Source organism: Heterodontus francisci, chromosome 32 (genome assembly GCF_036365525.1).
Source record: "Heterodontus francisci isolate sHetFra1 chromosome 32, sHetFra1.hap1, whole genome shotgun sequence".
NCBI classification, from domain to species: domain Eukaryota; kingdom Metazoa; phylum Chordata; class Chondrichthyes; order Heterodontiformes; family Heterodontidae; genus Heterodontus; species Heterodontus francisci.
Genome location: NC_090402.1, coordinates 25,370,471 through 25,393,856, shown reverse-complemented (window position 1 = coordinate 25,393,856; position 23,386 = coordinate 25,370,471). Strand labels below are relative to the sequence as shown.

General features: G+C 42.6%; 1 protein-coding gene across 1 annotated transcript in view; it reads right to left on the bottom strand.

Moving 5' to 3' along the window:
• Positions 1 to 23,386, bottom strand: part of psmb7 (proteasome 20S subunit beta 7) — an 80,044-nt gene that overhangs the window by 16,150 nt on the left and 40,508 nt on the right. Inside the window, exon 6 of the mRNA XM_068012516.1 lies at positions 21,925 to 21,983. Coding sequence (XP_067868617.1) covers positions 21,925 to 21,983 — 59 coding nt within the window. The remainder of the gene's footprint in view (positions 1 to 21,924; positions 21,984 to 23,386) is intronic.

Genomic DNA, 23,386 nt, shown 5'->3' with positions numbered 1-23,386 from the left:
AGTCGCCTCTTACTCTTCTAAATTCTGGCGGATACAAGCCTAGCCTGTACAACCTTTCCTCATAAGACAGCCCACCCATTCCAGGTACTAGTCTAGTAAACCTTCGCTGAGCTGCCTCCAACGCATTTACATCCTTCCTTAAATAAGGATACCAATACTGTACACAGTACTCCAGATGTGGTCTCACCAATGCCCTGTATAGATGAAGCATAACATCCTTACTTTGGCATTCAATTCCCCTCGCAATAAACAATAATATTCTATTAGCTTTCCTAATTACGTGCTGGACCCGAATACTAACCTTTTACGATTCATGCACTAGGACACCCAGATCCCTCTGCATCTCAGAGCTCTGCAATCTCTCACCATTTAGATAATATGCTTTTTTATTCTTCTTACCAAAATGGACAATTTCACATTTTTCAATTATACTCCATTTGCCAGATCTTTGCCCACTCACTTAACCTATCAATATCCCTTTGTAGCCTCCTTATGTTCTTTTCACAACCTACTTTCCTACCTATCTTTGTGTCATCAGCAAATTTAGCAACCATACCTTCAGTCCCTTCATCTAAGTCATTTATATAAATTGTAAAAGGTTGAGGCCCCAGCACAGATCCCTGTGGCACACCACTTGTTACATCTTGCCAACCAGAAAATTACTCATTTATGCCTACTCTCTGTTTCCTGTTAGCTAGCCAATCTTCTATCCATGCCAATATGTTAGCCCCTACACCATGAGCTTTTATTTTTTACAATAACCTTTGATGAGGCACCTTATCAAATGCGTTCTGGAAATCTAAGTACAATACATCCACCGGTTCCCCTTCGTCCATCGCACATGTAACTCCCTCAAAAGAACTCCAATAAATTGGTTAAACATAGAGAGATACAGCACCGAAACAGGCCCTTCAGCCCACCGAGTCTGCACCGACCATCAACCACCCATTTATACTAATCCTACATTAATCCCATTTCCCTCTCACATCCCCACCTTTCCTCAATTCTCCTACCACCTACCTACACTAGGGGCAATTTACAATGGCCAATTTACCTATCAACCTGCACGTCTTTGGCATGTGGGAGGAAGCCGTAGTAACCGGAGGAAACCCACGCAGTCACAGGCAGAACTTGCAAACTCCGCACAGGCAGTACCCAGAACTGAACCCGGGTTGCTAGAGCTTTGAGCTGCGGTGCTAACCACTGCGCCGCCCCTAAGTGGGGATATAAAGTTTTTACTGTAGTCACCCTCATACGTAATGGCATGCTTTAAAACCAGACTGATCTGTCCCCTTTATAAGTTGCATTTAAAGTTTTATTTTCAGACTATATACTTCCATCCTTTTGGGAACAGAATTTGGTAAAGGATTTCCCTTTCACAAAACCATGTTGACTCTGCCTGATTACCGTGAATTTTTCTAAGTGCCCTGCGATAACATCTTTAATAATAGCTTCTAACATTTTCCCTAAGTCAGATGCTAAGCTAACTGGCCTGTTGTTTCTTGCTTTCTGTCTCACTCCCTTTTTGAATAAAGGAGTTACATTCACTATTTTCTAATCTAACGTAGCCTTCCGCGAATTGAGGGAGTTTTGGTAAACTAAAACTAACACATCAACTATCTCACTAGCCACTTCTTTTAACACCTTAGGATGAAGTCCATCAGGACCCGGGGACTTGTTAGCCCCAGCTCCAACAATTTGCTCAGTACCACATCCCTGGTGATTGTAATTTTCTTGAGTTCCTCTCTCCCTTCCATTTCCTGACTTACAGCTAATTCTGGGAGGTTACTTGTATCCTATATAGCGAAGACTGATGCAAAATACCTGTTCAATTCATCTGCCATCTCCATATTATCCATTATTAATTCCCCAGACTTATTTTCTATAGGACCAATGCTCACTTTGTTAACTTTTCTTTTTAAAATATCTATAGAAACTCTTACTATCTGTCTTTATCTAAACCTATGCCCCCTAGTCACTGACCTCTCTGCTAAGATAAATGGGCCCTGCACATCCACTCTATCCAGGCCCCTCACAATTTTGTACATTTCAACAAATCTCCCCTCAGCATATCTGCATAATCCCCCTCTTTAGTGAAGACAGACACAAAGTATTCATTAAGAACCATGCCAACATCTTCTACCCCTACACATAGGTTACCTTTTTAGTCTTTTATGGGCCCTATTCCTTCCTTGGTTATCTTCTTACTCTTAATGTATGGATAAAACATCTTTGGGTTCACTTGATTTTACTTGCTAATATTCTTACATGCCCTCTTTGCTTTCCTAATTTCCTTTTTGATTTCAACCCTCCACTTTCTATACTCCTCTTGGCTTTCTGTAGTACTGAATTCGCAGTGTTGGGTATAAGCTTTCCTTTTCTGCCTTATCTTACCCTGTAAGCCCCTTGACTTCCATGGGGCTCTAGATTTGGCCGTCCCACCCTTTCCCTTTGTGGGACCATGTTTACTCTGAACCCCTTGAAACACCCCTTTGAATGCCTCCTATTGCTCTGACACTGGTTTACCTTCAAGTAGCTGTCCGCTTTTGCTAAATCACTCCTCAGTTTAGTAAAATTGGCCTTGCCCTAATTGAGAACTCTAACTCCTGTTCTTTCTCTGTCCTTTTCCATAATTATATCAAAAATAACTGAATTATCACTATGACCAAAATGCTCTCCCACTCCTTCCACCTGCCCAGCTTCATTTCCTAAAACTAAGCCCAAAACTACGCCCTCTCTTATTAGACTTGCTACATACTGGCCAGAAAAATTCTCCTGAGTACACCTCAAGAATTCTGCTCCCTCAATTCCTTTCACAATAAAACTATCCCAGTTAATATTGGGGTAGTTAAAATTCCCCCGCTATTACTGCCCTATTGTTTTTGCACTTCTCGGAGATTAGCCTACATATTTGCTCTTCTATCTCCCTCTGACTGTTTGGGGGTCTATAGTACACTCCCAGCAGTGTGATTGCCCCTTTTTTGTTCCTTAGCTCAGTCCATATGGCCTCATTTGATGAGCCTTCCAACATATCATCCCTCCTCACAACTGCAATTGGTTCTTTAACCAAAATTGCCACCCCCTCCTTTTTTAGCCCCTCTCCATCACGTCTGAAAACCCTGTAACCAAGAAATTTGAGCTGCCATTCCTGTCTCTCCTTAAGCCATGTTTCTGTAATAGCTATGATATCATACTGCCACATGTCTATCTGTGCCTTCAGCTCATCTGCTTTATTTGCTATACTCCTTGCATTGAAATAGATACCCCTGAGCACTGCCGAACATTTAAAAAAAATTTTTTTCTCACCTTTGTTTCCTCTGCCTTCCAGACTCATTCACAACTTTTCTGCCTTCCATTTTCATTTCTGATTTTGTCCCAACCGAATCTACCCTCAGGTCCCCAATTCCCCTGTCAAGCATTTCAAAGAGAAGGGAATTCGAATTTTAAAAACTGGAACTAAGACAATAAGGTGGCCTTGACCTCAAGGAAAGTTCTGGTGAGGAAAGATCTGACTCCAGCCCAAGACCCAGTGGAGTGCTGTTTACAACTGTGCAAGCCCTCCCGAAGTTTGAGGAAAGGGACGCAGAGGCATTTTTCATTTCTTTTGAAAAGATAGCCAGACAGATGAAGTGGCCGAAGGAAAGCTGGACACTGTTTATGCAAAGCAGGTTGATGGGAAGAGCTCATAAAGTTTATGCGTGCTTTCTGAGGAGGCTTCTGCAGATTATGAGATGGCAAAAAAGGCTACTCTTGCTGCATATGAGTTGGTCACTGAAGCCTATAGGCAGACATTTTGGAACTTCCAGAAACAACCTAGGCAGACTGATATAGAATTTATAAAAATTAATTTTGATTGTTGGATGCCGGCACTAAAGGTAGAGTCCACGTATGAGAAGAGGAAGAAGAGAGGAAGAGCAATAGTGACAGGGGATTCGATAATCAGGGGATCACACAGGGGTTTCTGCGGCAGTAAACATGACTCCAGGATGGTGTGTTGCCTCCCTGGTGCCAGGGTCAAGGATGTCACGGAGCGGCTGCAGGACATCCTTCGGGGGGAGGCCAGAGGTTGTGGTCCGCATTGGTACCAATGACATAGGTAGGAAGAGGGATGAGGTCCTGAAGGCAGATTTTAGGTAGTTAGGAAGGAAATCAAAAAGCAGGACCTCCAAAGCAGTAATCTCAGGATTACTCCAGTGCCACGTGCTAGTGAGCACAGGAATAGGAGAACTGATTGATTGAACACATGGCTGAAGAATTGGTGTAGGAGGGAGGTCATCAGATTTCTGAGGCATTGTGACCAGTTCCGGGGCAGGTGGGACCTGTATAAGATGGATGGACAACACTTTAACAGGACCAGAACTAATACCCTTGCAGGAAGATTTGCTAGTGCTGTTGGGGAGGGTTTAAACTAACTTGTCAGGGGGATGGGAACCTGAGGGGTAGCTCAAATTGGAAGGAAGTAAAGCTGGCAACAGGAAGTAGAAAAGAAGCAAGTGACATTAAAAGGCAGGCGAAACAAAGACGAACATCAACCCAGCTTAGAATGTCAAGACGACAAGGTTAAGGGCACTCTAACTGAATGCACACAGCATTCGCAACAAGGTAGATGATTTAAAGGCCCAAATAGAAGTAAATGGATATGATCTAATTGCCATAACGGAAACACGGCTACAAGGTGGCCAAGACCAGGAACTGAATATTCAAGGATATTCGACATTTAGGAAGGACAGGCAAAAAGGAAAAGGAGGTGGTGCTGTGCTGATAGTAAGGAATGCGGCCAGTACATTAGTAAGGGAGGATCTCAGATCAGAAGAACAAAATGTGAAATCTGTTTGGGTGGAGCTAAAAAACAGCAAGGGGCAGCAAACATTGGTAGGAGTTGTTTATAGGCCACCAAACAGTAGTGGTAGTGTGGGAAAAGGTATTAAGCAGGAGATTAGAGAAGCATGTGGCATGGGTAATACAGTAATAATGGGTGACTTCAGTCTGCATATAGACTGGGTAAACCTAATGAGCACAAATGCTGTGGAGGACGAGTTTCTGGAGTGTGTTAGGGATGGTTCTCTAGAGCAGTATGTTGAGGAACTGACTAGAGAACAGGCTATTTTAGATCTAGTATTATGTAATGAGAAAGGGCTATGTAATAACCTTGCTGTAAAAGAACATTTAGGGATGAGAGACCATAATATGATAGAATTTTCATTATGTTTGAAAGTGAGGTAGTTCAAGCTGAAGCCATGGTGTTAAATTTGAACAAAGGAAATTATGAAGGTATGAGGAGCAAATTTGCTGAGGTGGATTGGGAAAATACATTAAAAGGTATGACAGTACACAGACAATGGATAGTCTTCAAAGAATTATTACATCGTTTACAGCCACTATACATTCCTTCAAGGCACAAAAACCCCAGAAGTAAAGGCAGTCAACCATGGATAACAAAGGAAGTGAAGGATCGTATAAGATTAAAAAAGGTCTATAAAGTTGCCAGAAATAGCAGTAAACTTGAGGATTGGGAGGATTTTAGAATACAGCAAAGGAGAACCAAGAAACTGATAATGCAAGAATAGAGTATGAATGTAAGCTAGCAAACAATATAAAAACAGACTGTAAAAGCTTCTACAGGTATGTAACAAGGAAACTTTTCGCTAAGACAGGTGTGGGTCCATTACAGGCAGAGTCAGGAGAATTTATAATAGGGAATAGAGAAATCCAGAGAAGCTAAATGATTACTTTGTGTCTGTCTTCACTGAGGAAGATACAAGAAATCTCCCAGAATTAGAGATCCTAGGGATTAGGGGGAATGAGGATTTGAAGGAAATTAGTATTAGTAAGAAGGTTGCATTGGAGAAATTAATGGGGGTGAAGGTTGATAAGTCCCCAGGACCTGATATTTTACATCCCAGAGTGTTGAAAGAGGTAGCTATGGAGATAGTAGATACATTGATGATCATCTTCCAAAACTGTATAGATTCTGGAGCTGTTCCTGCAGATTGGAAGGTTGCAAATGTCACCCCACTATTTAAGGGAGGGAGAGAGAAAACAGGGAACTACAGACCTGTTAGCCTTATATCAGTCGCTGGGAAAATGCTAGAATCTATTCTAAAGGATGTGATAAATGGACACTTGGATAATAATGATCTTATTGGACATAGTCAACATGGATTTATGAATGGGAAATCATATTTGATGAACCTGTTGGAGTTTTTGAGGATGTTACTAACAGAATTGATAAAGGGGTGGGGGGGGGGCGGTCGGTGGACGTGATATACTTGGATTTTCCGAAGGCATTTGATAAATTCCCCCACAGGAGATTGGTTATCAAAATTAAAGCACATGGGATAGGAAGTAATATTCTGGCATGGATTCAGGGTTGGTTAATAGGCAGAGATCAGTGCTTGGACCCAGCTGTTCACAATATATATCAATGATTTGGATGTGGGGTCCAAATATAATATTTCCAAGTTCACGGATGACACAAAACTTGGTGGGAATGTGTGTTGTGAGGAAGATGCAAAGCAGCTTCAAGGGGATTTGGACAGACTTAGTGAGTGGGCAAGAACGTGGCAGATGGAGTATAATGTGGAAAAATGTGAGGTTATTCACTTTGGTAGGAGGAATAGATGTGCAGAGTATTTCTTAAATGGCAAGAGATTAGAAAGTGTAGATGTACAAAGGGACCTGGGTATCCTCGTCAATAAGCCACTGAAAGCTAACCTGCAGGTGCAGCAAGCAATTAGGAAGGCTAATGGTATGTTAGCTTTTATTGCAAGAGGATTTGAGTACAGGAGTATAGTGAAGTCTTGCTTCAATTGTATAGAACCTTGGTTAGACCACACTTGGAGTGGTGTGTGCAGTTTTGGTCCCGTTACCTTAGGAAGGATATTATTGCCACAGAGGGAGTGCTACTAGACTTGTTCACGGGATGGCGGGACTATCCTATGAAGAGAGATTGGGGAAACCGGGCCTGTATTCTCTAGAGTTTCGAAGAATGAGAGGTGATCTAATTGAAACCTACAAAATATTTAAAGGGATAGACAGGGTAGATGCCGCCAAGATGTTTCCCCTGGTTGGGGAGTCGAGAACCAGGGGACACAATTTCAAAATAAGGGGGAAGCCACTAAGGACAGAGATTGAGGAGAAATTTATTTACTCAGAGGGTTGTGAATCTTTGGAATTCTCTGACCCAGAGGGCTGTGGAAGCTCAGTTATTGAGTATGTTTAAAGCAGAGATTGACAGATTTCTAAATATAAATGACATAAAGGGATATGGGGACAGTATGGGGAAAAAGGCATTGAACTGGATGATCATATTGAATGGTGGGACAAGCTCGATGGGCTGAATGCCCTACTCCTGTTCCCATGTTCCTCGAACCTAAGGGAAATAATTCTGCTGGAAGAATTAAAAAATTCACTCCCTCTGTTAGTAGGAGCCCTTGTAGAGAACCAGAAGATTTCAACAGCCAGACAGGCAGCTGAGATCGCTGATGATTACGAGCTTGTTTACAAACACAAACCCTTTGTCCGTCACCCTGCAAACCTAAGAAAGATAGAAGATGGAAGGGTGAAAGGAAGGCAAGTAACCGGGGACAAGAGGAGACAGTTGTGAATGCCCCGGGATCTCCACTTCAGGCCATAAAGGAAGATGCTGAGGGTGGAAGTGAGGTTCGCAAGCCAAAGTGTTACCATTGCCAAAAGGTGGTACATCTTCGTGCAGAGGCTGGAAGTTGCAGGGTAAACCCATGGGACTTACTGGGGTACATAAAGCCATTGCAAAGAAAAGGGTCGAGACCGACAGTATGACAGAGCAAGCTGTAGCTCTGACTGCAGCTGTAAGGCCAAGTACAAAAACCACTGAGAGTGCGGCAGACATGAACAAGATGCCTGAGAGTTTATAGGGAATTCTTGTCAAAGAAAAACTCCTTATTCCTCAAGTGAGGCAGGTAAACTTATACTTAGGGATACAGGAGCCACCAAAACTCTTGCTGGGGAATGGCACTTCTTTTCCCAGAGAGCGCACTGAATGCCAAGGTTTTAGTGAATGGTACTGGTGGAGAGTATATACCCATACCTTTGTATCAGGTGCACCTGGAATGTGACCTAATGTCTGAAATGGTAACTGTAGGAGTTGTCCACAGTTTGTTTGTAGACGGAGTTGACCTACTCCTGGGGAATGATATGGCTGAAGCGAAGGTAGTAGCTTCTCCAGTAGTCACAGAAAGACCAAGTGAAGTTAAAGAGACAGAACAATTGCAGGAAAAGATTCCAGGAATTTTTCCTTCATGTGTAGTGCCCCAAGCAATGGCTAAACAAGTTCCATTGTCGGAGGTCAAATTGGCACACAAACAGTCCAATAGCAAACTTTCTTTGGGGATTTGAATAATCTGAAGGAAATGTTCAGTAAGGCTTCTCTGATCGAGGCTCAGCAAGCTGATACAGAGTTAAAGGAGTCTGTTGGGACAAACCAGGGAGGTACAACTTTAGCCATTCATGATGTGGATGTAGGGGAATCCTTTCCTATAAAACAGCATCCTTATCCTTGGAAAGACCTGGTCAGTAATATAGTCCAGAGAAACAGTCCCAGGTGAAAGCAGAAATCCAATACATGTTGGAAAACCACCTAACTGAACACAGTCAAAGCAGCTCGAGCTCCCCAGTCATGTTAGTGCCTAAACCAGATAGTTCAACTGGATTCTGCATAGACTACAGAAAGTTTAATGCAGTAACAAAGGCAGACTCCTACCCAATTCTTCGCTTGGAAGACTATTGACAGTGCGCAGTGCCACGTTTCTTACAAAAATAGATTTGTTAAAGGGATACTGGCAGGTTCCTTTAACACCCTGAGCTAAAGAAATATCAGCCTTTGTCACACCAGATGGTCTTTTCCAATGCTGAGTGATGCCATTCGAGCCAAAAAAAATGCCCCTGCCACTTTTCTGAGACTAATGAACCAAGTGGTAGTCTGTGTTCCTAACTGTGTGGTTTACCTTGATGATGTTCTGGTATATAGTGACACGTGGAAGGACCACTTGAAACAACTAGAAGCTCTGTTTAGAAAATTACGATCAGCTGATTTAGTGATAAACCTTGCTAAAAGTGAAGTTAATTTGCAAAAGCGAGAGTAACCTACCTAGGGCATAAAGTAGGGCAAAGACAAGTGTTGCCAAGAACTGCAAAAGTACAAGCATTGGTGGAGTTCCCCACCCCTAAGACTATACGGGAAAGCATGAGGTTTTTGGGAATGTGTGGTTTCTACCTATAAGTTTGTACTAAATTTTAGCACTATAGCTGCTCCACTGACAGATTTGCTTAAAAAAAAGAAAACCAAGGTAGTGTAGTCAGGGGAGTGCCGAACATCTTTTGAGAGACTGAAAGCCATTTTTGATGAATGACCCAGTGTTGGTTGCCCCAAATTTCACTAAGCCCTTCAAGGTAGCAATTCATGCTAGTGACCTGGGGGTCAGTGCAGTCCTGTTACAAAATGATGAGTCGGGCATAGAAAGGCCAGGGGATACATTTCCAAAAAGCTAAATCAACACCAAAAAAGATATTCAGTGGTAAAAGAAATCCTGGGCTTATTACTAGCTCTTAAGCATTTTGAAGTATATGTCCACCACGACCACAGAGACACACTGGTATATACTGATCATAACCCCCGAGCCTTTGTGGAAAAATTCAGAAACCAGAATGCCAGACTACACCGATGGAATTTACTATTGCAACCTTATCACTTAATGTGAATGATCTTTGCAGGGCAACATAATATAATTGTAGATGCTTTGTCTAGAATTTAAATCTGCTTTGAGTTATGAGTGCAAAGATAGTACAAGACAAAACTGCATTAACTACAGGTAAAGAGTGAATGAGAATGTGTGTGCAAATATGTTTTAATATTTTTTCATCTTCTGTTTTTCCATACTTTGTAATGAAACGCATTTACAAATGGCGTTTCATTCCTCCACGGATGGAGGTGTTATGAAAGTGTTTCTCTTCTAAAAAAAAAATTGAGGATGTGTATTTTAGAATCATGGACATTGGTTTATTTGAGAAAACTCCATGGATGTGTTTGAAAACAAACCTTTACTGGATATCACATGCCTTAAGCTCAATAAATAACAGAAACCTTGGTGACTTGGGGGAGATGTTTATGGAGAATTGACATGTCACAATTTTTGAGGGTCAGGAGTTGGTTTCGCTTTGGAGATGTTTTGGTTCAGTTGGGGTGTAGACTGTTGTTGAAGGCAGTTGGAGATCAACCTGCCAAGAGAGAAACACCCAGTTCATCTCTTTCCTCCTGTCTCTGTGAAATCCTGCAAAGTTCCAGTGTGTTGGAGCTAAAACCCCTGATGCTACATTTCTCCTGAGAAGCTGGAAAAACCTGCCAGATTAATTCTCGACACCGCATGAAAAGAAATGCTCCAGAAAAGATCCCTGTGACCAGTCGACTGGATCTTGGATGCTAGACTGTATGCCATTTTGGGGCACAATGCATCTCATCCATTTTCTTCAAGAATTAAGAGGTATTTGGGCAAAGTACTTTTTTTGTCTTTTTTGTAAAAGAGCTCTGCAGAGAAAATTTATTTTTTTCTTTCTCTTTAACCAGAGTGTGAGAATATGTATGTGCGCGCGTGTGTGTGTGTGTGAGTGAGTGTGTGAGTGAGTGTGTGAGTGTGGGGTATTTAAAAAGGGAACTTTCATATTTCAATCTGTGTGTTAATGCTTTGCTTCATTGCTGGATGTGTCTTGTTTTAGAATAAACTGATAATTTTGTTTAATAAAGAAACCTGGTAGGTGTATTTTATTCTGGGATAAAGAGTACAGTACATGATTGATCATATCGGTAACTGGGTAAACATTTAAATGTATGTTGTGACCTGTGAAGAAGTGGAAATAGAAAAGACAGTACATTCCTCCCACCTCTGTCGTAACAAGTGCCTTTCATGACGTTTGGCTGTAAAGCACTTTGGGACATCCTATGAAGTACTTCTACAACTGTAGTCACGGTTGTAATGTAGGAAATGAAGCAGTCAATTTGCGTACAGCAAGCTCCCACAAACAGTACTGTAATAATGAACAGATAACCTGTTTTTCATGACATTGATTGAGGGATAATATTCGCCAGGACACTGGGTTAACTCCCTGCTGTTCTTTAAAATACTGCCAAGGGATCTTTTATGTCCAATGCTCCAGTAAGTACTGCAGTGGAGAGTTAAGCTGAGATTTTTGCACTCATATCTCTGGAATAGGACTTGAACCCATACCCTTTTGACTCAGAGGCAAGAATGCGACCAATTGAACCACAGGTGAGCTCTAACCTGGCAGACCATAGCCACAAACCCACAGCTCACTCATCTGTGGCATCATTCACGACAATACTCGCCTCTCTCAAAATAATTTTGAATTCGGATGTTACTAGTATGCCAACTAAGCAGACACACCAGAATTCCCAGCTGGTATATTTTAATACTGTGGTGTAATTGCAAAAATTAGAAAATGGTGTCCCATCTCAGTCTCTTTTTGTCGTCAGGTTACATTTATCTCTTCAGTCTTCTGATTTTTCTTCCCTGGTAACTTATGCTTTCTTTTCCTCTTCTCCACCACCATTTCTCTTCCCACCACTTTGCACAGCCAAGAAGCCGAGTGGGAGGTTTTCTTCTCAAGCCACTGCTGCTCTTAGCTGGTAGAGCTGAACAAGAGTACCCTGTGCAATATTCCTTCATTGCTGAGGAGATGCCTGATCTCTGCTTGCTTTCCCTCCAAACTATGCGACCATAATTGCAAACCCAGCAGAGTGGGGTCTCAAACCTTTACCCATCTACTGTGCGGTGCTGCATATTGCAGCTCCAACATAAGGCACTTCTCTACAGGAACAGCTTTTGAACATGGGAATGGTTGATACATTTTTTAAAAATTCATTCATGGATGTGGGCATCGCTGGCTAGGCCATCACTTATTGCCCTTGAGAAGATGGTGGTGAGCTGCCTTCTTGAACCGCTGCAATCCATGCGAGGTAGGTACACCCACAGTGCTGTTAGGGAGGGAGTTCCAGGATTTTGACCCAGCGCAGGCGAAGGAACGGCAATATAGTTCCAAGTCAGGATGGTGTGTGGCCTGGAGGGGAACTTGCAAGTGTTGGTGTTCCCATGAATTTTCTTCCCTTGTCCTTCTAGCTGGTAGAGGTCGCGGGTTTGGGGGGGTGCTGTCTAAAGAGCCTTGGTGTGTTGCTGCAGTGCATCTTGTCGATGGTACACACTGCTGTCATTGTGCGTCAGTGGTGGAGGCAGTGAATGTTTGTGGATGGGGTGCCAACCAAGCAGGCTGCTTTTTCCTGGATGTTGTCGAGCTTCTTGAGTGTTGTTGGAGCTGCACCCATCCAGGCAAGTGGAGAGTATTCTATCACACTCCTGACGTCTGCCTCGTCAATGGTGGACAGGCTTCGGGGAGTCCGGAAGTGAGTTACTCACCTCAGGATTCCTAGCTTCTGACCTGCTCTTGCAGCCACGATATTTATATGGCTAGTCTAGTTCAGTTTCTGGTCAATGGTAACCCCTAGTATGTTGATAGTGGGAGATTCAGCGATGGAAATGCAATTGAATGTCAAGGGGAGATGGTTAGATTCTCTCTTGTTGGAGATGGTCATTGCCTGGCACTTGTGTGGCACGAATGTTACTTGCCACTTATCAGCCCAAGCCTGGATATTGTCCAGGTCTTGCTCATTTCCACACGGATTGCTTCAGTATCTGGAGTCACAAATCGTGCTGAACATTGTGCAATCATCAGTGAACATCCCCACTTCTGACCTTATGATTGAAGGAAGGTCATTGATAAAGCAGCTTCATTTTGGGCCTAGGACACTACCCTGAGGAACTCCTGCAGTGATTTCCTGCAGCTCAGATGATTGACCTCCAACAACCACAACCATCTTCCTTTGCGTTAGATATGACTCCAACCAGCGGAGTGTACTTGGGACTGCTATATTTTGAGCAAGCAAATTTCACTGCGTAGATGCTTTCATCATTGCCAGCTATAAAGTCTGCTTTATTTACAGTACTTGACATGGGGCCTATACACATTGTTATTCAATTCATTTCATGAACACTCAATATCATGGCTGTTAATTAATATTCAAATCTAAATAGCGTTAAAGCAATAAATTGGAGAAATTGATAATTTCAAAATGTCAATCTCAGACAATATCATGTTGATGTGTCAGGAACAAAATAAGAGTAAATCTTCAAATACATTGGTTGCAATTACTCTACAAATTGTTACAGCTCAGTTTGCAAATAATTTTATTTCAAACAATGCTTAGTAATGTGCTGGCTATGTAGCATAGGTGCCTGCCGAAAAACGTTTAAAAATAATTCTCCCAAATTACTGACTGTGGTCAAAATAATTGCATTGGTACTTCAAAGTGGATAATATATAACTATTACAAAACCTACAACTAAATTGTGACCATAGTTTGAAAAACAGGGCAAATAACATGCATTAAACAAAAAATTCAGTTCAAGACCTTTATTTTGATGTCTCATTACAATGCAACCTATTAAATTATATATGATTTAGTAACATTATGGGTTATATTAAAATGGTACAGCAGGGAGTGGCATATAAATGGAAAATACCAGTAATCTAAAGATTAAGATTTATAAACTAAGAGAACATACGAGAAAAGGCCATTTAGCCCACTCCTTCAAAAAAAAAACCATATACAAATTTCACAATCACAGAACTCATTTTAATCTCCTGAGTGAGCAAAATTCCAATTTCTAAGAAATTACACATCTTTTCCCCGACCTGAAAACAAATCAAGCAAAAACTCCAAGATACTGCTGTAGCATTAAAACCGTATCACTCAACCCTATGCCCTTGTACATCACAGACAACACTTTCATGATTCCTAGAGGACTGGACAAAATGTCCCGCAGCACATTTGACAATCTATATCTATATGCATGCTTATCATCTTCAATCCTTTCCTTAACCAAAATAACTAATTCGTAACTGTTAACTGACACGAGCAGCTGTAAAAAATTGTTTACTGGTACTTGCTCTCCACAAAAAACAGCACACATATATTTCAATGTCCTTACATTTAATAGCCAACTCTACATACTGCAATAAGTTATTACCTGTCCTAATTCACTTTCATCTGTAAACCAAGGCTATCTTTTTTTTATTAATTCATGGAATGCGGACGTCACTGGCTTGGCCAGCATTTATTGCCCATCACTAATTGCCCTTGAGAAGGCGGTGGTGAGCTGCCTTCTTGAACCGCTACAGTCCATGTGAGGTAGGTGCACCTACAGTGGAACTATGAAGGGAGTTCCAGGATTTTGAGCCAGCAACAGTGAAGAAACAGCAATATAGTTCCAAGTCAGGATGGTGTGTAACTTGGAGGGGAACTTGCAGGTGGTGGTGTTCCCATGCACTTGCTGCCTTGCCCTTCTAGCTGGTAGAGGTCGTGGGTTTGGAAGGTGCTGTCTGAGGAGCCTTGATGCGTTGCTGCAGTGCATCTTGCAGATGGTACACACTGCTGCCACTGTGCGTCGGTGGTGGAGGGAGTGAATGATTGTGGATGTGGGTGCCAATCAAGCGGGCTGCTTTGTCCTGGATCTTGTCGAGCTTCTTGAGTGTTGTTGGAGTTGCATCCATCCAGGCAAGTGGAGAGTATTCCATCACACTCCTGACTTCTGCCTTGAAGATGACGGGCAGGCTTTGGGGAGTCAGGTAGTGAGTTACTCGCCACAGGATTCCTAGCCTCTGACCTGCTCTTGTAGCTACGGTATTTATATGGCTACTCCAGTTCAGTTTCTGGTCAATGGTAGCCCCTAGGATTTTGATAGTGGGGGATTCAGCGATGGTAATGCCATTGAATGTCAAGGGGAGATGGTTAGATTCTGTCTTGCAGGAGACGGTCATTGCCTGGCAGTTGTGTGGTGTGAATGTTACTTGCCACTTATCAGCCCAAGCCTGGATATTGTCCAAGTCTTGCTGCATTTCTACATGGACTGCTTCAGTATCTGAGGAGTTGCGAATGGTGCCGAACATTGTGCAATCATCAGCGAACATCCCCACTTCTGACCTTATGACTGAAGGAAGGTCATTGATGAAACAGCTGAAGATGGTTGGACCTAGGACACTACCCTGAGGAATTCCTGCAGTGATGTCCTGGAGCTGAGATGACTGACCTCCAACAACCACAACCATTTTCCTTTGCACTAGGTATGACTCCAACCAGCGGAAAGTTTTCCCCGATTCCCAATGACTTCAGCTTTGCTAGGGCTCCTTGATGCCATACTCGGCCAAATGCTGCCTTTGTGTCAAGGGCAGTCACTCTCACCTCATCTCTTGAGGTCAGCTCTTTTGTCCATGTTTGTACCAAGGCTGTAATGAGGTCAGGACCTGAGTGGCCCTGGCGGAACCCAAACTGAGCATCACTAAGCAGGTCATTGCTAAGCAAGTGCTTTGTGGCACTGTTGATGATACCTTCCATCACTTTACTGATGATTGAGAATAGACTGATGGGGCGGTAATTGGCCAGGTTGGATTTGTCCTGCTTTTTGTGTACAGGACATACCAGGGCAATTTTCCACATTGCAGGGTAGATGCCAGTGTTGTAGCTGCACTAGAACAGCTTGGCTAGGGGTGTGGCAAGTTCTGGAGCACAGGTCTTCAGTACTATTGCCGGAATATTGTCAGAGCCCATAGCCTTTGCAGTATCCAGTGCCTTCAGTCGTTTCTTGCTATCACGCGGAGTGAATTGAACTGGCATCTATGATGCTGGGGACTGAAGATTGTTGCAAATGCTTCAGTCTTATCTTTCGCACTGATGTGCTGGGCTCCCCCATCATTGAAGATGGGGATATTTGTGGAGCCACCTCCTCCAGTTAGTTGTTTAATTATCCACCACCATTCATGGCTGGATGTGGCAGGACTGCAGAACTTAGATATGATCAGTTGGTTATGGGATTGCTTAGCTCTGTCTATCGCATGCCACTTACGCAGTTCGGCACACAAGTAGTCCTGGGGGCGTGGCTGGTCTAAGATCGGAGGTCTGAAGGATCGAACGAGTCGTTGAAATCAAGCTTGAAATCAATCCAAAATGTTTTTACCTCCCTTAATTTTTGTATTGCATCACCAACTTCATTCACATCATGTACTTTATCGCTGTAGCCACACAGAATATGTCAGCCAGCAGGCAGCACCCCGCCCCACAGTTCAGTGATACCTCCCTGCAGGTTCTCCTCCAGGCCATCAGGGAAAAGTGAGAGGTCCTCTTCCCTGCAATTGGAATGGGAAGACGCTCCCATCTGAACAAGGCAGCCTAGATGGAGGTAGCAGAGGAGGTCTCGAACCGTGGGGGTGACGCGCAGAACCTGGGTACAGTGTCGCAAACGCATCAGTGACTTGCTTAGATCGGCGAGGATAAGTGGTCTTGGTGAAGCTGCTCCATTGTTTATCACTCTGGCTCCATCTCTTTAAGAAAGAGGGCAAACAAGGCATGCACTGGATTGTGTAAGCTGCCTTGGAGACATACGCTAAATGATTGCTATTTTTGATGTGCCTGGATGTGTTGTGCGAAAGCCAGTCCTGAATGAGTAATGTCAATGCAGGTCCACAATGGTTGTGATTCTCAAGTGTCTGGAAGCCGCAAGGCCCAAGACTCCTCCGCGGGGGAGGAAGAGGCGGCCAGTACCCCAGAGGGTGCACCGTCACCTGCCTCTTCTTCCACTTCTGCCAGCGCAGATACATCCACATGGTCCACAGGGGGTTTAAGATAAGAATCAGGGTAACAATCTGGTGGGCACGACACAGACACATCTCAGCAGCTGAGGGAGTATGTGCCAGTCTGGTCCCCTGACAATCGGAAAACTGCTGGGGTCCAGGCCCCTGCTCAGCCCCACACTCATGATCCTCTGCTTGTTGCTACAAGAAGACTGCTAGATGGGCAGCAAAGCCACATGGAAAACATGTTGGAGATGCCCGAGACTGTGCGTGGTTTTGCATGCACAACGGAAGAGTCCATGCAGGCCACGAATTCTGCTGTATCCCAGGCATTTGAGCCCATGCCTTCCTCAATCGAGAGTTTAGCGAGCTCTGTGACGAGTCTGGTTGAGCACGCGAGCCATATGCGATCGGACCTATACTCCATCATTGTTGCCATGGGCTCCATGCAGCAGAGTCTAAGTGAGAGGTGGACGAGGAACCTGGATGAGTTAAAGAGAGAAAAGCACAGACCCGAGACTCAACTGCACAAATCCAACTGCTGCACGCCATGGTGAAACAATCGTGAACTGGGTGGCACAGGAATAGCACTCACCGTTCACTTAATCTGACAGGTAGGAGTGAATTGCAACTATGCATTGGAAAAGGAGTATTCATGGCATGTAAATGAATGCAAGGCTGCAATCTGCCACTGTGCTGGGGAACCCCAGAACGCCAACACGCTACTGACTTCGTTTCTCCAAATATCCCGCCATCAGGAATCCAAAGAAACAGCTCCCACCTAATTAAATCACCCTGCCCGCCACCAAATCCGCTTTTGCACAGCCCATAAAATTCCACCCATCGTCTTCCTTTAGCTGCTGCATTATCCATGACTCTGTAAACCAGCTGGGCAGAATTCAATTGAAAATGGTGGATGAATACGAAGCATGCAGCCTCATTATATATAAACTGCCAACCTGCTTCCTGGGTGGTGGCTAGTCACAACCCACCAACTCTCCCCCCTGCCCCCCACTTCATTAAAACTAGAAGTGGGCAGGTTGGGGTCATGATTCTTATTTTTAATGCTTTAATCTCCCACCCAACCCAAGCCCATCCGTTTATGGAATTAAAATTCCTCCATGATGTTCCCTTCTTTTACTGTACGGTACGATGCTATATTGAATGTTTAATTTGCTTCAGTTTTAAAAATATCTCCAACTCACTGGTAAAAATATAAAAGCTGTTCTGATGTATGTGAAGCTGGTACAACATTATGCACTTATGTGTAGGCTGGTACATTATGCACTTTGCAGCTGGTTCATGGTGCACTCCAAATTTCTTGCTTTTGAAAAAAATGCAGCAAATCTGTATTTCAGATGAAATCTGCTGACTCAAACTTGTCACCTGCTTTCTTTTGTTCTCAGCAATACTAACACAGAGCTACTATAACATTGTCTATCCCATTCAACCTCCATGTTACAATTGAATAGTTCACTATCCAACAGGGAAAAAGCACCGAGGAAGGTAATTCCTTTAAACACGACATATGTCACTTGGGTCAACAGTCACAGTCTTGCTACCAACAACCATTTTCCACTTAGCTTTAAAGACGTTTAATGTAGCAGCTTTCTGCAATGCTGTTTTTGTTAGGCTGGCCTTTTCAAAAGGCCAGGTTATAAGATGGAAACTCTAGAGGAATCTTTGTCATTTCTATTGTTTTACTGAGATAGCAGGATTTGGAGAATAATTTTTCTCCACTCAAATTTGCTGAATTTATTAGGCGGCACAGTGGCGCAGTGGTTAGCACCGCAGCCTCACAGCTCCAGGGACCCGGGTTCAATTCTGGGTACTGCCTGTGCGGAGTTTGCAAGTTCTCCCTGTGACCGCGTGGGTTTTCGCCGGGTGCTCCGGTTTCCTCCCACAGCCAAAGACTTGCAGGTTGATAGGTAAATTAGCCATTGTAAATTGCCCCTAGTGTCGGTAGGTGGTAGGGAATATGGGATTACTGCAAGGTTAGTAGGGTGGTTTTTGGTCGGCACAGACTCGGTGGGCCGAAGGGCCTGTTTCAGTGCTGTATCTCTCTAAATTTAAAAAAAATTAAGAGAAATTGTGAAAAAAAATGGTTTGTTTAAAAAAACAAAAAATTAAAACTTAAAAGAAAGGCATTTGGTCTCAGGATTTGGATCAGACACTCTGGATCATTTCATCACTAATTTCTTTCAGGTCAATCTCCAGTTATCCTCCATCCAGTCTTCTAAGAATCCCATTTGTTGCAAAATCATCGTGTCTAATGAAAATGTTCATGTTCTTCAACATTAAATCAACAGCTAATTTCAAGATGCATTAATCCTTATGAAAGGCACATATTTTTGTCCTTTTCCATGGCTCCTTTTTCTTCTCAAGTACAGCAGTACCCCAAATGTTACTGTCTCCCCGCTGGACTCATTTCCCCAATTGCAGTTACCCATTTTGGAGCTTCAAAACTGTGCACTCACATACTTTGATCACTTTCAGGCCTTGTCTGTGGTATAAACACGTTTTGAGGGTTGCCTATTGTTTCTCCTTTACGTTAATATTTCTGGAAGCATATTTTGTCCAATTTAAAACAAGGAAACAAACAGGGGAAAATTATTTCATTGTACTCTACCTCATGAGGAAACAACAAAGAAGTCTACCATTGACAGAACTATTTCATGCATTTACTACTTTGTAAGGAAAAGAACATATCCTCTAGCCTCACTTGAGATTTGCCAATTTTGCACTTATGTCCTCCAACGCTGGAATCTGAGTTTAAGTTCAACAGTATTACATTCATCCTGCCTGTATCTGTCAGCACTTTGAAGACATGGATCATATTCCATTTCTTTTTATTTTCTTCCATGAACATGATCCTTTCATAATCTCAAACATACTTTAAGAACCAGAAGAATTCCTCATTCCTTTCAGAAACTTGCATTTTTATTATACGATTCCTTGTAGAACTTTTAAAATAATTATTCGAACTTGATTGTGGTCCTTGTCTACCTTCCTTTCTTGTAGAATTATAAGTAATTTTAACATCCCTCAAAACTTATCTTGATTTTTCTTAAAGTTTCATAGAGTCATACAGCACAAAAACAGGCCCTTTGGCCCATCATGTCTGTGCCGGCCATCAAGCACCTACCTATTCTAATCCCATTTTCTAGCACTTGGCCTGTAGCCTTGTATGCTATTGTATTTCAAGTGCTCATCTAAATACTTCTTAAATGTTGTGAGGGTTCCCGCTTCTACCATCTCTTCAGGCAATGCGTTCCAGATTCCAGCCACCCTCTGGGTGAGAAAAACTTTCCTCAAATCCCCTCTAAACCTCCTGCACCTTACCTTAAATCTATGCCCCTTGGATACTGACCCTTCCGCAAAGGGAAAAAGTTCCTATTTAATCTATCAATGCCCCTCATAATTTTGTATACCTCAATCATGTTCCCCCCCCTTCCAAGGAAAACAACCCTAGCCTTTTTAGTCTCTCTTCATAGCTGAAACGCTCCAGCCCAGGCAACAACCTGGTGAATCTCCTCTGCACCCTCTCCAGTGCAATCACATCCTTCCTATAGTGTGGTGCCCAGAACTGTACACAGTACTCCAGCTGTGGCCTAACTAGCGTTTTATACAGCTCCATCATAACCTCCCTGCTCTTATATTCTATGCCTCAGCTAATAAAGGCAGGTATCCCACATGCCTTCCTAACCACCTTATCTACCTGTGCTGCTGCCTTCAGTGATCCATGGACAAATACACCAAGGTCCCTCTGACCCTCTGTACTTCCTAGTGTCCTACCATCCATTGTATATTCCCTTACCTTGTTAGTCCTCCAAAAATGCATCACCTCACGCTTCTCAGGATTAAATTCCATTTGCCATTGCTCCATCCATCTATATCGTTATGTAATCTAAGGCTTTCTTCCTCACAATTTACAACCCCACTAATTTTCGTGTAATCCGTAAACTTACTGATCATAACTCCTATATTCACTTCTAAATCATTAATGTACACTACAAACAGCAAGGGTCCCATCACCGATCCCTGCAGTACATCAATGGTCACAGGCTTCCAATCGCAGAAACAACCCTCCACTTCCTGCCACTAAGCCACTTTTGGATCCAATTTGCCAAATTGCCCTGGATCCCATGGGCTCTTACCTTCTTAACTAATCTCCCATGCAGGACCTTGTCAAAAGCCTTACTGAAGTTCATGTAGACTACATCAACTGCTTTACCCTCATCTACATATCTAGTCACCTCCTCGAAAAATTCAATCAAGTTAGTTCGACACGATCTCCTCCTGACAAAGCCATGCTGACTATTCCTGATTAATCCCTGCCTCTCCAAGTGGAGATTAATCCTGTCCCTCAGAATTTATTTCCAATAGTTTCCCTTGCTACCCTTCTTGAATAATGGTAATGTTTTGTTAAAATCTGGAATTTCTCAATAACAAACTTTACTCTTTCAAGTCTTCAGCATTCATAGTGTACATTTTGGCTAGCTCTATCAGTATCATACCTAGAATTATACAGTGCACACTAGACTCAAAACATTCATTCACATCCAGGCAAATAATTTCTTCGGAGGTGAGGTGTCATAGAGTCATAGAGAGATACAGCACCGAAACAGACCCTTCAGCCCACCGAGTCTGTGCCGACCATCAACCACCCATTTATACTAATCCTACATTAATCCCATTTCCCTCTCACATCCCTACCTTCCCTCAATTCTCCTACCACCTACCTATACTAGGGGCAATTTACGATGGCCAATTTACCTATCAAGCTGCAAGTCTTTGGCACGTGGGAGGAAACCGGAGCACCCGGAGGAAACCCACGCGGCCACAGGGAGAACTTGCAAACTCCACACAGGCAGTACCCAGAACCGAACCCGGGTCGCTGGAGCTGTGAGGCTGTGGTGCTAACCACTGCACCGCACCTAAGTGGGGATATAAAGTTTTAAAAAATCTAATACTGTATTCACCCTCATACTTAATGGCATGCATTAAAACCAGACTGATCTGTCCCCTTTATAAGTTGTATTTAAAGTTTATTTTCAAACTTTCTACTTCCATCCTTCTGGGAACAGAATTTGGGAAAAAGAGAATTGTATGCAGATTCTTCTTTCCTTCTGTATTATTAAGCAGCTATAAGAATACCAGCTCGCCAGCCATTATTTACAACGGTCACATTCTCACCTCCATGTCCTGCTTGTAACGATCTTCAAATACTGCCATTGCTGCCAAAGATCCAGAACCTGTTTAAGCATTAAAAGCATTGAAAAATCACATATTGTAAAACTCAACATAACACAAGTGTGAAAACATTCAAGCAAATTATTAGTTACAACTGTTTGTAGTTGACTTCACAAATATCTTTAAAGAGGATTGGCACACAGCCTGGATGGTTTGAAGACAGATGGACAACAACACAATTTATTCTCCATCCCTCTGCTCCCCTGCTGATGTAACAATAATGCATTTTCAAATTTTTGTAACCGGCTATTTTTTCAATTTGTTTTGGAAATTGACCTCCAAATTAAATTAGTCACAGTCCTTCTATTTACTGTCCAGTCAGTTATAGAAGTAGATGCAGTAGCAAACCTGTTGTGTTGGTTACCATACCATATGCTATCTTGAAAATAAAATCAGACTGCAGGTAGGTGGGAACATGCTTCACTGATGACAAACTGGTCCTTTCAGGTATAAAATCTAGGATTAGTATTGGAAGCATAAAAGTGTGTTAGGAGGATTTTTGGGGGCAACAAAAGATCAATAAAATATGGAATATATTACTCAAATGGCTATTAAAGCTTAGGTCAATTACAGAATTCAAGAGCAAATTGAGCACTTGAAAAGGAAAATGCACGCCAGGATTAAAACAGCTCTGATGCTGGGCTAGCACTGGCAAAAGAAGGATTGCTGAAAAGCCCAAGTGTCAGTTTGTTTTATTTTAAGTACTCTCATCTGAGTCAGAACACTACTAGCTCAAGATCCTCTCCAGAAATTGTCCAATGCAGTACTAAAGAATTACTACAGTGGTGGAGGTGTCTTTTGGATGGTGTTAAACTGTGTCCGCGTCACCTGTTCAGATATATGCAAAAGATTCCGTGGCCCTGTTCAGTGAAGTAGGCCAACATTCCTCCCTCAATCAACGTCTCAAAGTACAGACATATTTAATCATTTATCTCATTTGTTGTTTGCAGGAGCATGTTTGTATAGAAGGTGGTGGCCACATCTGCCTATGTAGCAATGATTACACCAAGTAATTCAAAGGCTGTGAAGCGCTTTGGAACATCTGAGGACATAAGGCACTATATAAATGCAAGTTCTTTCTTTTTGTGTTTAAATTTATATGATTCTATTGTAAAACAATCTCTTATTCTTTCCCTTACCAGGCAACCCATTTATGCAATTATTGACTAGTCATTAGAGGAGCAACCCGGATTCGCCCTTTTGTACGTGGAGGTGCTTCCCAAAAAAAAGCCCAAGATTGGAAAGTCAGTGTATGCAATCATCTCAGACTGAAACAGCAACAGAACAATATATCTGATCAGCTAAAGATCAAATTACAGAGAAAATGTGCAGTACTTGTATCCCAAGCCAGGCTATAAACTTATATATAAACTTTTTACCTTCACAGTATCAAACTGTCCATCAC